The 14,638-nt window shown below is 53.5% G+C and overlaps 1 protein-coding gene across 1 annotated transcript in view; it reads right to left on the minus strand.

Moving 5' to 3' along the window:
- Window positions 1–2,090: 2,090 nt before the first annotated feature.
- The window catches only part of mmp14a (matrix metallopeptidase 14a (membrane-inserted)), an 87,129-nt gene continuing 74,581 nt past the window's right edge, over window positions 2,091–14,638 (minus strand). Inside the window, exons 8-10 of the mRNA XM_072503137.1 lie at window positions 8,751–8,901; window positions 5,932–6,047; window positions 2,091–2,454 (exon numbers count right to left, since the gene is read on the minus strand). Coding sequence (XP_072359238.1) covers window positions 2,141–2,454; window positions 5,932–6,047; window positions 8,751–8,901 — 581 coding nt within the window. The 3' untranslated portion in view covers window positions 2,091–2,140. The remainder of the gene's footprint in view (window positions 2,455–5,931; window positions 6,048–8,750; window positions 8,902–14,638) is intronic.

The raw sequence follows: 14,638 nt of genomic DNA on the forward strand, positions 1-14,638 counted from the left end.
TCTTATGGTCTAACCCTGGTTGAACCTCAACGAGAGTACAGCGTTCAGCCTGAAGAAGAACTCTCGCCTCTATTAGCCGAGGCACGGAATACAGGAGCAGGGAGGTTATGATGGAGCCGTACAAAACTCTGGGTAGGTCGCAGCTTGAGTACCGAGTGAGGCTTGAGGGGGTGCTGCAAAATGCGGAGGGATTTCGAGGGGCGTGAATCGGGAGCCCCAGTGGCTCGGTCGCAGTCCGGGAGGCGGGGAGACATCTCTTCACCCACAGGGCGGGCGGGGACCAAGCTAGTGAGTTGGATGGTCGGCCATGATCACCCTGAAAGGCGGAGCAGGCTCGAAGGGCCGAATGGCCGCCTCCCGGACTTCTATGTCACCAGAGGGACACAGATTGGTGGGAGTGGGAGAGAGAGTGAGGGTTTGGTTCCCCCCCAAGGCAGTGAGTTGTTGCGATCGATGTTCAATTCCAGCAGCGGATAGACACTCCCACCCCCCCCCCCACCCCCACCCCGTGGACCCGACGAGCAAGCCCCGGTCAAGAAAGTTGACCTTCGAACCCGGTGATGGAGAAGCTCACCACGGGAACCACTGGTCTCACTAGCAGGCCCCGCACCATCCCATCGCCCGTCACACTACCCCCCCCCCCCCCCCCCCCCCGCCCAACAACATGGCCGCCAACGTCAACCCTACTCCTCGAACGCCCATGAGGATGAGCTGGAGGCAAGGAGCCAAGCAATTGAAGCAAAGGTCCTGCCTGCCTCCTGATTTCATGGGGGTCAAAGTGGACCAGGAGAGGTGACGAGATTACGAGGCGGGGAGGGTGCACCGGTGGATGGGGGGGGGGGGTTAAGTCAGTTCAGAAAGTGGCAATTGAGGCTGTTTAAGAAACGGACTCTACACCAGGAGGAGACGGGGCAGAGTGGAGGGGAGGAGGGTGGAGGGGAGGAGGGAGGGAAAAGGAAGGAGGGGGTAGGTGAGGAGACGGATAGTGTGGGGGGGAGATGGGGGAAGGGAGAGGAGGGGACGGGGAGGAGCTGGAAAGGTGTAGGGTGTAAGGGGAGGAGCGGGTGGGGAGGTAGGGGAGGTGAGGAAGCGCGAGGGGGTGGGGCGGATGGGATGGGGGGCAACTTTCGGAGGGTGATAGGGAGGGAGTTCAGGAGGAGGTTGGGGGACTCAAGAGGAGGCGTGGAGGGAGATTCCGAGGGAGATATTGAAGGGCGATTCGGAGGGAGTTTGGAGGAGGTTTGGACGGGGTTTCATAGAGGATTTGGAGGGGGATTTGAGGGAGGGAATTTGGAGGAGGTTTGGAGGGAGGGAGTTTGGAGGAGGTTTGGAGGGAGGAGGTTTGGAGGGAGGAGGTTTGGAGGGAGGAGGTTTGGAGGGGGATTTGAGGGATGAAGTTTGGAGGGAGTAGGTTTGGAGGGAGGAGGTTTGGAGGGAGGAGGGAGGAGGTTTGGAGGGGGATTTGAGGGATGAAGTTTGGAGGGAGGAGGTTTGGAGGGAGGAGGTTTGGAGGGGGATTTGAGGGATGAAGTTCGGAGGGAGGAGGTTTGGAGGGAGGAGGTTTGGAGGGAGAAGGTTTGGAGGGAGGAGGTTTTGAGGGAGGAGGTTTTGAGGAAGGAGGTTTTGAGGGAGGAGGTTTGGAGGGAGGAGGTTTGGAGGGAGGAGGTTTGGAGGGAGGGGGTTTGGAGGGAGGGGGTTTGGAGGAGGTTTGGAGGGAGGAGGATGGAGGAAGGAGGTTTTGGAGGGAGGAGATTTGGAGGGAGGGGGTATGGAGGGAGGCGGTTTGGAGGGAGGGGGTTTGGAGGGAGGGGGTTTGGAGGAGGTTTGGAGGGAGGGGGTTTGGAGGAGGTTTGGAGGGAGGAGGTTTGGAGGGAGGAGGTTTGGAGGGAGGAGGTTTGGAGGGAGGGGGTTTGGAGGTGTGTCGGAGAGGATTTGGAGGGGATCTGTGGGAGAATTTGAGGGAGGGAGTTTGTGGAAGTTTGGAGGGGTTTCGGAGAGGATTTGGAGGGGATCGGAGGGGAGGGAGTTTGGAGGGAGGGGGTTTGGAGGAGGTTGGAGGGTTTGGGGGCAGGGTTAGGGGATGTGAGAGGATTCAGTGAGGAGGGGAGGGGGGTGTTCTGAGCTGGTACGTGTCCTCCTCTCACACCTTGTCGAGCAGGGAGCGATGACAATATAACAGACGTTTGGGGGTCCCTTTCAGCTTGAACACGACGACCAGGCAGGCCAGAATAACGACGCACATGAGGAGGAGGACGGGCACGATGATGGCAGCCGGATTAATCCCCATCGGCGACTCTTCCACCTCCACCACGATCTCTTCATCCTTATCCAGGTCGGGGTGCGTGCGACATCCAAACCAGTCCCTCAACACGGATTTGGGGTAACCGGGTTCCACCTTCAGGTTCTGATTGCTAAACTTCCAGTAATGATTGCCCTTGAAAAAGTAAGTGAAAGCTGGAGGGTGGAAGGGAGGTGGAGCGGGGCGGGGGAGAGGAAGAACAAGTTAGAAAACAGACAACCACAAATTGCCACATCAATCTCCTATAATCTCCTATTCATTGACTACAGCTCTGCCATCAACACCGTAATCCCAGCCGGGCTCATACCAAAACTCCAAAGCCTAGGACTTGGCTCCTCCCTCTGCAACTCGACTTTCTGACCCGCAGACCGCAATCAGTGAAGATAAACAACAGCGCCTCCTCCACGATAGCCCTCAACACCGGGGCCCCGCAAGGCTGCGTACTTAGCCCCCTACTCTACTCCCTGTACACACACGACTGCGTGGCAAAATTTGGTTCCAACTCCATCTACACGTTTGCTGACCGTAGTGGGTCAGGTCTCGAATATCGATGAGTCAGAATACAGGAGGGAGATAGAGAACCTAGTGGAGTGGTGTAGTGACAACAATCCCTCCCTCAATGCCAGCAAAACTAAAGAGCTGGTCATTGACTTCAGGTAGCGAAGTATCGTCCACACCCCTGTCAGCATCAACGGGGCCGAGGTGGAGATGGTTAGCAGTTTCAAATTCCTAGGGGTGCACATAACCAACACTCCCAGGACAGGTACAGCACGGACTTAGATACAGAGTAAAGCTCGCTCTACACTGTCCCCATCAAACTCTCCCAGGACAGATACAGCACGGGGTTAGATACAGAGTAAAGCTCCCTCTACACTGTCCCCATCAAACACTCCCAGGACAGGTACAGCACGGGGTTAGACACAGAGTAAAGCTCCCTCTACACTGTCCCCATCAAACACTCCCAGGACAGGTACAGCACGGGGTTAGACACAGAGTAAAGCTCCCTCTACACTGTCCCCATCAAACACTCCCAGGACAGGTACAGCACGGGGTTAGATACAGAGTAAAGCTCCCTCTACACTGTCCCCATCAAACACTCCCAGGACAGGTACAGCACGGGGTTAGACACAGAGTAAAGCTCCCTCTACACTGTCCCCATCAAACACTCCCAGGACAGGTACAGCACGGGGTTAGACACAGAGTAAAGCTCCCTCTACACTGTCCCCATCAAACACTCCCAGGACAGGTACAGCACGGGGTTAGATACAGAGTAAAGCTCCCTCTACACTGTCCCCATCAAACACTCCCAGGACAGGTACAGCACGGGGTTAGACACAGAGTAAAGCTCCCTCTACACTGTCCCCATCAAACACTCCCAGGACAGGTACAGCACGGGGTTAGATACAGAGTAAAGCTCCCTCTACACTGTCCCCATCAAACACTCACAGGACAGGTACAGCACGGGGTTAGATACAGAGTAAAGCTCCCTCTACACTGACCCCATCAAACACTCCCAGGACATGTACAGCACGGGGTTAGATACAGAGTAAAGCTCCCTCTGCACTGTCCCCGTCAAACACTCCCAGGACAGGTACAGCACGGGGTTAGATACAGAGTAAAGCTCCCTCTACACTGTCCCCATCAAACACTCCCAGGACAGGTACAGCACAGGGTTAGATACAGAGTAAAGCTCCCTCTACACTGTCCCCATCAAACACTCCCAGGACAGGTACAGCACGGGGTTAGATACAGAGTAAAGCTCCCTCCACACTGTCCCCATCAAACACTCCCAGGACAGGTACAGCACGGGGTTAGATACAGAGTAAAGCTCCCTCTACACTGTCCCCATCAAACACTCCCAGGACAGGTACAGCACAGGGTTAGATACAGAGTAAAGCTCCCTCTTCACCGTCCCCATCAAACACTCCCAGGACAGGTACAGCACGGGGTTAGATTCAGAGTAAAGCTCCCTCTACACTGTCCCCATCAAACACTCACAGGACAGGTACAGCACGGGGTTAGATACAGAGTAAAGCTCCCTCTGCACTGTCCCCATCAAACACTCCCAGGACAGGTACAGCACAGGGTTAGATACAGAGTAAAGCTCCCTCTACACTGTCCCCATCAAACACTCACAGGAAAGGTACAGCACGGGGTTAGATACAGAGTAAAGCTCCCTCTACACTGTCCCCATCAAACACTCCCAGGACAGGTACAGCACAGGGTTAGATACAGAGTAAAGCTCCCTCTACACTGTCCCCATCAAACACTCCCAGGACAGGTACAGCACAGGGTTAGATACAGAGTAAAGCTCCCTCTACACTGTCACCATCAAACACTCCCAGGACAGGTACAGCACGGGGTTAGATACAGAGTAAAGCTCCCTCTATACTGTCCCCATCAAACACTCCCAGGACAGGTACAGCACAGGGTTAGATACAGAGTAAAGCTCCCTCTACACTGTCCCCATCAAACACTCCCAGGACAGGTACAGCACAGGGTTAGATACAGAGTAAAGCTCCCTCTAGACTGTCCCCACAACCACTCCCAGGACTGGTGCAGCACGGGGTTAGATACAGAGTAAAGCTCCCTCTACACTGTCACCATCAAACACTCCCAGGACAGGTACAGCACGGGGTTAGATACAGAGTAAAGCTCCCTCTACACTGTCACCATCAAACACTCCCAGGACAGGTACAGCACGGGGTTAGATACAGAGTAAAGCTCCCTCTACACTGTCACCATCAAACACTCCCAGGACAGGTACAGCACGGGGTTAGATACAGAGTAAAGCTCCCTCTACACTGGCCCCATCAAACAACCCCAGGACAGGTACAGCACGGGGTTAGATCCAGAGTAAAGCTCCCTCTACACTGACCCCATCAAACACTCCCAGGACATGTACAGCACGGGGTTAGATACAGAGTAAAGCTCCCTCTGCACTGTCCCCGTCAAACACTCCCAGGACAGGTACAGCACGGGGTTAGATACAGAGTAAAGCTCCCTCTACACTGTCCCCATCAAACACTCCCAGGACAGGTACAGCACAGGGTTAGATACAGAGTAAAGCTCCCTCTACACTGTCCCCATCAAACACTCCCAGGACAGGTACAGCACGGGGTTAGATACAGAGTAAAGCTCCCTCTACACTGGCCCCATCAAACAACCCCAGGACAGGTACAGCACGGGGTTAGATCCAGAGTAAAGCTCCCTCTACACTGACCCCATCAAACACTCCCAGGACATGTACAGCACGGGGTTAGATACAGAGTAAAGCTCCCTCTGCACTGTCCCCGTCAAACACTCCCAGGACAGGTACAGCACGGGGTTAGATACAGAGTAAAGCTCCCTCTACACTGTCCCCATCAAACACTCCCAGGACAGGTACAGCACAGGGTTAGATACAGAGTAAAGCTCCCTCTACACTGTCCCCATCAAACACTCCCAGGACAGGTACAGCACGGGGTTAGATACAGAGTAAAGCTCCCTCTACACTGTCCCCATCAAACACTCCCAGGACAGGTACAGCACGGGGTTAGATACACAGTACAGCTCCCTCTACACTGTCCCCATCAAACACTCCCAGGACAGGTACAGCACGGGGTTAGATACAGAGTAAAGTTCTCCCTTACCTCCATCATCGGAAACAAATGCCGCTTTGGGTGACTCCGGTATCCCCTGCCAGACACTGATTGGTTTCGGGTATTCCTCGTCCACGGTTCGGGAATCTTCGTCGTATCTGTAATACCTGAGGGATTGTGGGAGGGGGAGGCAGGGGTGGAATAAACCAGACTGCTGTCAACGTGGACCGCGTTACAGTCTCAAAATACTGGCCCTGCTCAGCGAACGGCAAGATGGTGGGTAGCTGGGCGGTGGGCTGTGTGGTTTCTGTCACGTGGGCAACAGTTTGCCTTCGGTTAGGGGTTGTGGGTGATTACGAAAAGCCACTGGGAAGGTGGGCCACCATCGGCGATACTGGGCGTCAGCTCTGGACAAATCAGGGGCGGGTTTAGCACAGTGGGCGAAACAGCTGGTTTGCGATGCAGACCAAGGCAGGCCAGCGGCGCGGGTTCAATTCCCGTACCGGCCTCCCCCGAACATGCGCCGGAATGTGGCGACTAGGGGCTTTTCACAGTGACGTCATAGAACATACGGTGCAGAAGGAGGCCATTCGGCCCATCGCGTCTGTACCGACCCACTTAAGCCCTCTCTTCCACCCTATCCCCCATAACCCAGCAACCCCTCCTAACCTTCTTTGGACACTAAGGGCCATTTATCACGGCCAATCCACCTAACCTGCACATCTTTGGACTGTGGGAGGAAACCGGAGCACCCGGAGGAAACCCACGCACACACGGGGAGGATGTGCAGACTCCGCACAGACAGTGACCCAGCGGGGAATCGAACCTGGGACCCTGCCGCTATGAAGCCACAGTGCTACCCGCTTGTGCTACCGTGCCCTCCAGCTCCCTGGCCACAACCTTACCAACAGGATTGAATCTAGACACAGGCCCGTTGTAAATGTATACAGTCACCCTCGACTACCAGGCACCTTAGGCACATCTGGGATAAGGCAGGATCAAACTGTCACTGAATCGCACTTGTCACGATAAGCGATTATTATTATCTGCGCCGCCCCTTGTAGTCAAATGTCGCACACAAATGGATGCTATGAACTGGAAGGGATGGCGGTTGCGCATGAAACAGACCACCTCCCCCCTCCCCCCCCCCCCCCCCCCCACCCCCCCACCGCCCCCTCCAAGGCAGGGCCAAGATTTGCGAAGCCTGGACTAGGCCCGAGGTGATTTGAGGCTGGCAATTTTTCAAAATGGCGGCAGGACCGACTTCCGCTCTCGATTCGATCCAGGGCAGTCCAGTCCTTCCACCCGGTCTAATCGAACATGGATGGAAATAAAGTCATCTGTCGGTTGGTAGGCCTGTACAAAGGTGTCTCCTTGTTAACCATTAACCCTCAAGAGTGTTGACCGTCAGAGAGATTGAGGTGTACAGGTCCACAGGTCATTGAAAGGGGCAACACAGGTGGGGAAGGTAGTCAAGAAGGCATACGGCATGCTTGCCTTCATTGGCCGGGGCATTGAGTATAAGAATTGGCAAGTCATGTTGCAGCTGTATAGAACCTTAGTTAGGCCACACTTGGAGTATAGTGTTCAATTCTGGTCGCCACACTACCAGAAGGATGTGGAGGCTTTAGAGAGGGTGCAGAAGAGATTTACCAGGATGTTGCCTGGTATGGAGGGCATTAGCTATGAGGCGCGGTTGAATAAACTCGGTTTGTTCTCACTGGAACGACAGAGGTTGAGGGGCGACCTGATAGAGGTCTACAAAAGAATGAGGGGCATAGACAGAGTGGATAGTCAGAGGCTTTTCCCCAGGGTAGGGGGGTCAATTAGTAGAGGGCAGAGGTTTAAGGTGCAAGGGGCAAGGTTTAGAGGAGATGTACGAGGCAATTATTTTACACAGAGGGTAGTGGGGGCCTGGAACTCGCTGCCGGAGGAGGTGGTGGAAGCAGGGACGATAGTGACGTTTAAGGGGCATCTTGACAAATACATGAATAGGATGGGAATAGAGGGATACGGACCCAGGAAGTGTAGAAGATTGTAGTTTAGTCGGGCAGCATGGTCGGCACGGGCTTGGAGGGCCGAAGGGCCTGTTCCTGTGCTGTACATTTCTTTGTTCTATGTATGTCAGCAATCCGGCACCCCAAGATTATTCTTTTTTAAAACCATTTGCAGTTTCGCGACTGGATCCTTCATAAGACTAGCCCACGTCTCGACCCCTCACCTTCCCCGATGGATAGAATCCTGTCGTGCCTAAACAATTGAGTCACCAGGTTGATGATGTTTCGAGCCCCAGGTCCTGCATCACTACGCTGAGTGTCTTGCAGGCATGGGACAGGGACCTAGCTATCGAGATTGATGAGGAGACTTGGGGTAACATCTGGGGCTATGCCGGTAAAATTCCGTTTTGCAATAAGATGTCGGAGACCCAGTTCCCATATTCAAATCCCACCTAGTCTTAGACACCCTGGCTTATCTCAGATGTGCCTAAAGTACCTGGTAGTCGAGGGCACCTATATACATTGTCGATGTCCAGATTCAATCCTGTTGATGTTTCCCTCTTTTTCACCCCACTCACTTCTCTCCTTCTTGCATCATTCTTCTAAGCTCAAGGCTCTGGTTCCGAACCTATTCTGTGATATTTTGCTTGTACGAATGCTATGAATAACTCTTCCCATCCGGCCAATTCACGGCCTGCCTCGTCTCTGGTCCTGACCCACCTCCCCGCCGCCGGCGGTCTCGTCAGGCCCGTTGCCATGGCCAATCTTCAGGGGCGGCCATTTTGGATCCAGTGATGACCTCCTCCCCCACGCTCCCCTCCCCCATCCCCCGCACCTCATCCCACTGTCCCCAGATCACCGCCCGCGACTTACTTATTCCCTCGGAAGAAAAATGTCTTCCCGTTCACACTCCACCACAGCGCTGCGTCAATCCGGTCCTTGGGGAGTCGGGCTCCCAAATCCCTCAGGTTTCGAGGGTAACCAGGCTGCAAGGTTGCCTCTTTAAAGACCCAATACCGATCGCCTGCGCAGGAGAGAGAGAGAGAGAGAGAGGATGTTGGTTAACAGAGACGGGAACGAGAGACAGAGAAAGAAAGATCGGTGAACGGATTGCTTTGCAGAGTGGGCAGGCAGGTGGCAAGTGGAGTTTAATACGGACAATTCTGAGGGGACACATTTTGGCAGCATGGATAGCGAAAGAGCGAATCTAACCATCGCCCCCTTGACATTCAATGGCATTATCTTCGCTGAATCCCCCACAGTCGACATCCTGGGGGTTACCATTGGTCAGAAACTGAACTGGGCCCAGCCATATAAACACTGCGGCTCCCAGAGCAGGTCAGAGGCTGGGAATCCGGCGGAGAGCAACTAACCGCCTGACCCCCTCCCAAAGCCTGTCCACCATCTACAGGGACACAAGTCAGGAGTGCGATGGGAGACTCCCCACTTGCCTGGATGAGCGCGGCTCCCAACCACACTCGAGAAGCTCGACACCATCCAGGACAAAGCTTGTTTGCTCCCCCTTTACACAAACATTCAAACTCTCCACCATCGACGCACAGTGGCAGCCGTGTGTCCCATCTACAAGATGCACTGCAGCAACTCACCAAGGTTCCTGAGGCAGCACCTTCCAAACCCACGACCGCCACCATCTCGAAGGACAAAGACAGCAGATACCTGGGAACCCCACCACCTGGAGGCTCCCCTCCGAGTCACTCCCCACCCTGACTTGGAAATATATCGGCCGTTCCTTCGCTGTCAAATGACCGAATGCCCCGTGGGGGAGGACAAGACAGCGAATCGAAAAGTGGACGACCTCTTTGCTGAACACCTTCGCTCAGCCCTCCAGCACCTCTTCGACCTTCGAACTTTGAACGCCCATTGAACTCAGCACCTCGCTGTCATGTCCGCAACGGCCCTTCGCCTATTGCAAAGCTCCAGTGAAGCCCAACGCCAACTGGGGGAGCAGCACCCCATCTTCCATCAATACAGCACAGGAAGCGGCGCATGCGCGGGAGCGTCAGTTCACAGCATCCCCGCGCACGCGCAGTGGAGGGGGTCTCTTCCGCCTCCGCCATAATGGCGAAGGCGGAAGGAAAAGAGTGCCCCCACGGCACAGGCCCGCCCGCGGATCGGTGGGCCCCCGATCGCGGGCCAGGCCACCTTGGGGGTGCCCCCCGGGGCCAGATCGCCCCTCCCCCCCCCCAGGACCCCGGAGCCCGCCCGCGCCGCCTTGTCCCGCCGGTATGGTAGGTGGTTTAATCCACGCCGGCGGGACGGGCATTCCAGCAGCAGGACTTCGGCCCATCGCGGGCCGGATAATCGCCAGGGGGGGCCCCGCCAACCGGCGCGGCGCGATTCCCACCCCCGCCGAATATCCGGTGCCGGAGAATTCGGCAACCGGCGGGGGCGGGATTCACGCCAGCCCCCGGTGATTCTCTGCCCCGGCTGGGGGTCGGAGAATCCCGCCCCATATCCTTCCATTCCCGCCCAATTCATATATTTGTCCAGATGTCCCTTAAATGCCACTTCCGTACCTTTTAAATCATAGAATTTACAGTGCAGAAGGAGGCCATTCGGCCCATCGAGTCTGCACCGGCTCTTGGAAAGAGCACCCTACCCAAGGTCAACACCGCCACCCTATCCCCATAACCTAGTAACCCTACCCGACACTAAGGGCAATTTTGGACACTAAGGGCAATTTATCATGGCCAATCCACCTAACCTGCACATCTTTGGACTGTGGGAGGAAACCGGAGCACCCGGAGGAAACCCACGCACACGCGGGGAGGACATGCAGACTCCGCACAGACAGTGACCCAAGCCGGAATCGAACCTGGGACCCTGGAGCTGTGAAGCAATTGTGCTATCCACAATGCTACCTGCTCCGACCATCTTCCGTACACGTTCCTCTTGTGTTAAAAAACTTGCCTCGCACATCTGTTCTAAACTTTTCCCCGCGCAATTTAAGCCTATGTCCCCTAGTACTTGACTCTCCTACCCTAGGAAAGAGCATCTGGCTATCCACTCTGTCGATGCCCCTCATAATTTTGTAGACCTCCATCAAGTCGCCCCTCGACCTCCGTCGTCCCAGTGAAAACAGACCGAGTTTATCTAACCTCTCCGCATAGCTAATGCCCTCCATACCAGGCAACATCCTGGCTAATCTCTTCTGCGCCCTCTCCAAAGCATCCACATCCTTCTGGTAGTGCGGCGACCAGAATTGTACACAATATTCCAAATGAGGCCTAACTAAGGCCCTGTACATGACTTGCCAATTTCTATATTCAATGCCCCGACAGATGAAGGCCAGCAAGCCGTATGCCTTCTTGACCACCTTATCCACGCGCTTTGCCACTTCCAGTGATCGCTGGAACACCGTGCACACCCAGATCGCTCTGCCTGTCAGTATTCGCAAGAGTTCTACCAGGGCAGCACGGTAGCACAGTGGGTAGCACTGTTGCTTCACAGCTCCAGAGTCCCATGTTCGATTCCCGGCTTGGGTCACTGTCTGTGCGGAGTCTGCACGTCCTCCCCGTGTGGGTTTCCTCCGGGTGCTCCGGTTTCCTACAACAAGTCCCGAGAGACGTGCTGTTAGGTGAATTGGTTGGACATTCTGAATTCTCCCTCTGTGTACCCGAACAGGCGGCGGAGTGTGGCGACTAGGGGCTTTTCACAGTAACTTTTCATAGAACATAGAGTGCAGAAGGAGGCCATTCGGCCCATCGAGTCTGCACCGACCCCACTTAAGCCCTCACTTCCACCCTACCCCCCGTAACCCAATAACCCCTCCTAACCTTTTTTGGTCACTAAGGGCAATTTATCGCGGCCAATCCACCTTACTCTGCACGTCTTTGGACTGTGGGAGGAAACCGGAGCACCCGGAGGAAACCCACACAGACACGGGGAGGACGTGCAGACTCCGCACAGACAGTGACCCAGCGGGGAATCGAACCTGGGACCCTGGCGCTGTGAAGCCACAGTGCTAACCACTGTGCTACCGTGCCGCCCTCTCCAGTTCCCTGGCCAACAGGATTGAATCTAGACACAGGCCCGTTGAAAACGTATACAGTCGCCCTCGACTACCAGGCAACTTAGGCACATCTGGGATAAGGCAGGATCAAACCTACATTGAAGCCTACTTGTGACAATAAGTGATTCTTCTTCTTATTATTATTTATTGTGTAATTCCTACATGCATTGGACCTTCCAAAGTGCATTACCTCACACTTGTCCGGATTAAACTCCATCTGCCATTTCTCTGCCCAAGTCCTGCTACATTAAAACATAAGAACTAGGAGCAGGAGTAGGCCATCTGGCCCCTCGAGCCTGCTCCACCATTCAATGAGTTCATGGCTGATCTTTTGTGGACTCAGCTCCACTTTCCGGCCTGAACACCATAACCCTTAATCCCTTTATTCTTCAAAAAACTATCTATCTTTATCTTAAAAACATTTAATGAAGGAGCCTCTACTGCTTCACTGGGCAGGGAATTCCATAGATTCACAACCCTTTGGGTGAAGAAGTTCCTCCTAAACTCAGTCCTAAATCTAATTCCCCATATTTTGAGGCTATGCCCCCTACTTCTGCTTTCACCCGCCAGTGGAAACAACCTGCCCACATCCATCCTATCTATTCCTTTCATAATCTTATACGTTTCTATAAGATCCCCCCTCATCCTTCTAAATTCCAACGAGTACAGTCCCAGTCTACTCAACCCTTCCTCGTAATCCAGTAATCCAACCCCTTCAGCTCTGGGATTAACCTAGTGAATCTCCTCTGCACACCCTCCAGTGCCAGAACATCCTTTCTCAAGTAAGGAGACCAAAACTGAACACAATACTCCAGGTGTGGCCTCACTAACACCTTATACAATTGCAGCAGAACCTCCCTAGTCTTAAACTCCATCCCTCTAGCAATGAAGGAAAAAACTCCATTCGCCTTCTTAATCACCTGCTGCACCTGTAAACCAACTTTTTGCGACTCATGCACTCGCACACCCAGGTCTCTCTGCACAGCATTCTGCACCACTATTAACACCTCCTTTAGTATTTAAGGTTACCATAAACAGTTTTGTTCTCTCGTCTCCATGGCATCTTTATCAGATCTCGACTGAGCCTCCCAGACCTTCTATCCTGCTCCTCCAGCCTCCTCGCCAACTCGACAATCCATCGCATTGCTACACCTCTTCAGCTCTGCAGAAGAACCACACGGCCTCCAAACGTGAACTCTGTGTCTCTCCGTAGTTGCTGCCAGATCATAGTCATAGATAGAGTCATAGGTGTTTACAGCACGGAAACAGGCCCTTCGGCCCAGCCTGTCCATGCCGCCCAGTTTCTATCACTAAGTTGCTATCGCTCAGTCGATCGATGTGCGAGGTAGCATCCTCGAATATCTCTTCTGCACTCTTTCTAGTTTAACAATATTCTTCCTATAATAGGGTGACCAGAACTGAACACAGTTTTCCATGTGTGGTCTTACCAATGTCTCGTGCAACTTCAACAAGTTGTCCCAACTCCTGTATTCAATATTCTGCCCAATAAAACCTAGCACGCTGAATACCTGCTTCACTCCCCCCTGTCCACCTACGACTCCACCTTCAAGGAGCTATGAACCTGTACCCCTCAATCTCTTTGTTCTGTAACTCCCCCTTCTCGTGTTTTCTGTATTTATCTCAGATTTTCAGCATCTGCCGCATTGCAGCTTTTATCATATATAATAATAATCTTTATTGTCACAAGTCAGCGATACCATAGAGTGAGTGAGAGCGCCGAGTGGAGACATGCCGTATCTGAAAGTGGGAACGATAAAGAACAAAGAACAAAGAAAAGTACAGCATAGAACAGGCCCTTCGGCCCTCCAAGCCTGTGCCGACCATGCTGCCCGTCTAAACTAAAATCTTCTACACTTCCTGGGTCCGTATCCCTCTATTCCCATCCTATTCAGGTATTTGTCAAGATGCCCCTTAAACGTCACTATCGTCCCTGCTTCCACCACCTCCTCCGGCAGCGAGTTCCAGGCACCCACTACCCTCTGTGTAAAAAACTTACTTCGTACATCTACTCTAAACCTTGCCCCTCGCACCTTAAACCTATGCCTCCGAGTAATTGACCCATCTACCCTGGAGAAAAGCCTCTGACTATCCACTCTGTCTATTCCCCTCATAATTTTGTAGACCTCTATCAGGTCGCCCCTCAACCTCCTTCGTTCCAGTGAGAACAAACCGAGTTTATTCAATCGCTCCTCATAGCTTATGCCCTCCATACCAGGCAACATTCTGGTAAATCTCTTCTGCACCCTCTCTAAATCCTCCACATCCTTCTGGTAGTGTGGCGACCAGAATTGAACACTATACTCCAAGTGTGGCCTAACTAAGGTTCTATACAGCTGCAACATGACTTGCCAATTCTTATACTCAATGCCCCGGCCAATGAAGGCAAGCATGCCGTATGCCTTCTTGACTACCTTCTCCACCTGTGTTGCCCCTTTCAATGACCTGTGGACCTGTACTCCTAGATCTCTTTGACTTTCAATACTCTTGAGGGTTCTACCATTCACTGTATATTCCCTACCTGCATTAGCCCTTCCAAACTGCATTACCTCACATTTGTCCGGATTAAACTCCATCTTCCATCTCTCCGCCCAAGTCTCCAGACAATCTAAATCCTGCTGTATCCTCAGACAGTCCTCATCGCTATCCGCAATTCCACCAACCTTTGTGTCGTCTGCAAACTTACTAATCAGACCAGTTACATTTTCCT

This window comes from Scyliorhinus torazame, chromosome 5 (assembly GCF_047496885.1).
Source record: "Scyliorhinus torazame isolate Kashiwa2021f chromosome 5, sScyTor2.1, whole genome shotgun sequence".
Taxonomy (NCBI): domain Eukaryota; kingdom Metazoa; phylum Chordata; class Chondrichthyes; order Carcharhiniformes; family Scyliorhinidae; genus Scyliorhinus; species Scyliorhinus torazame.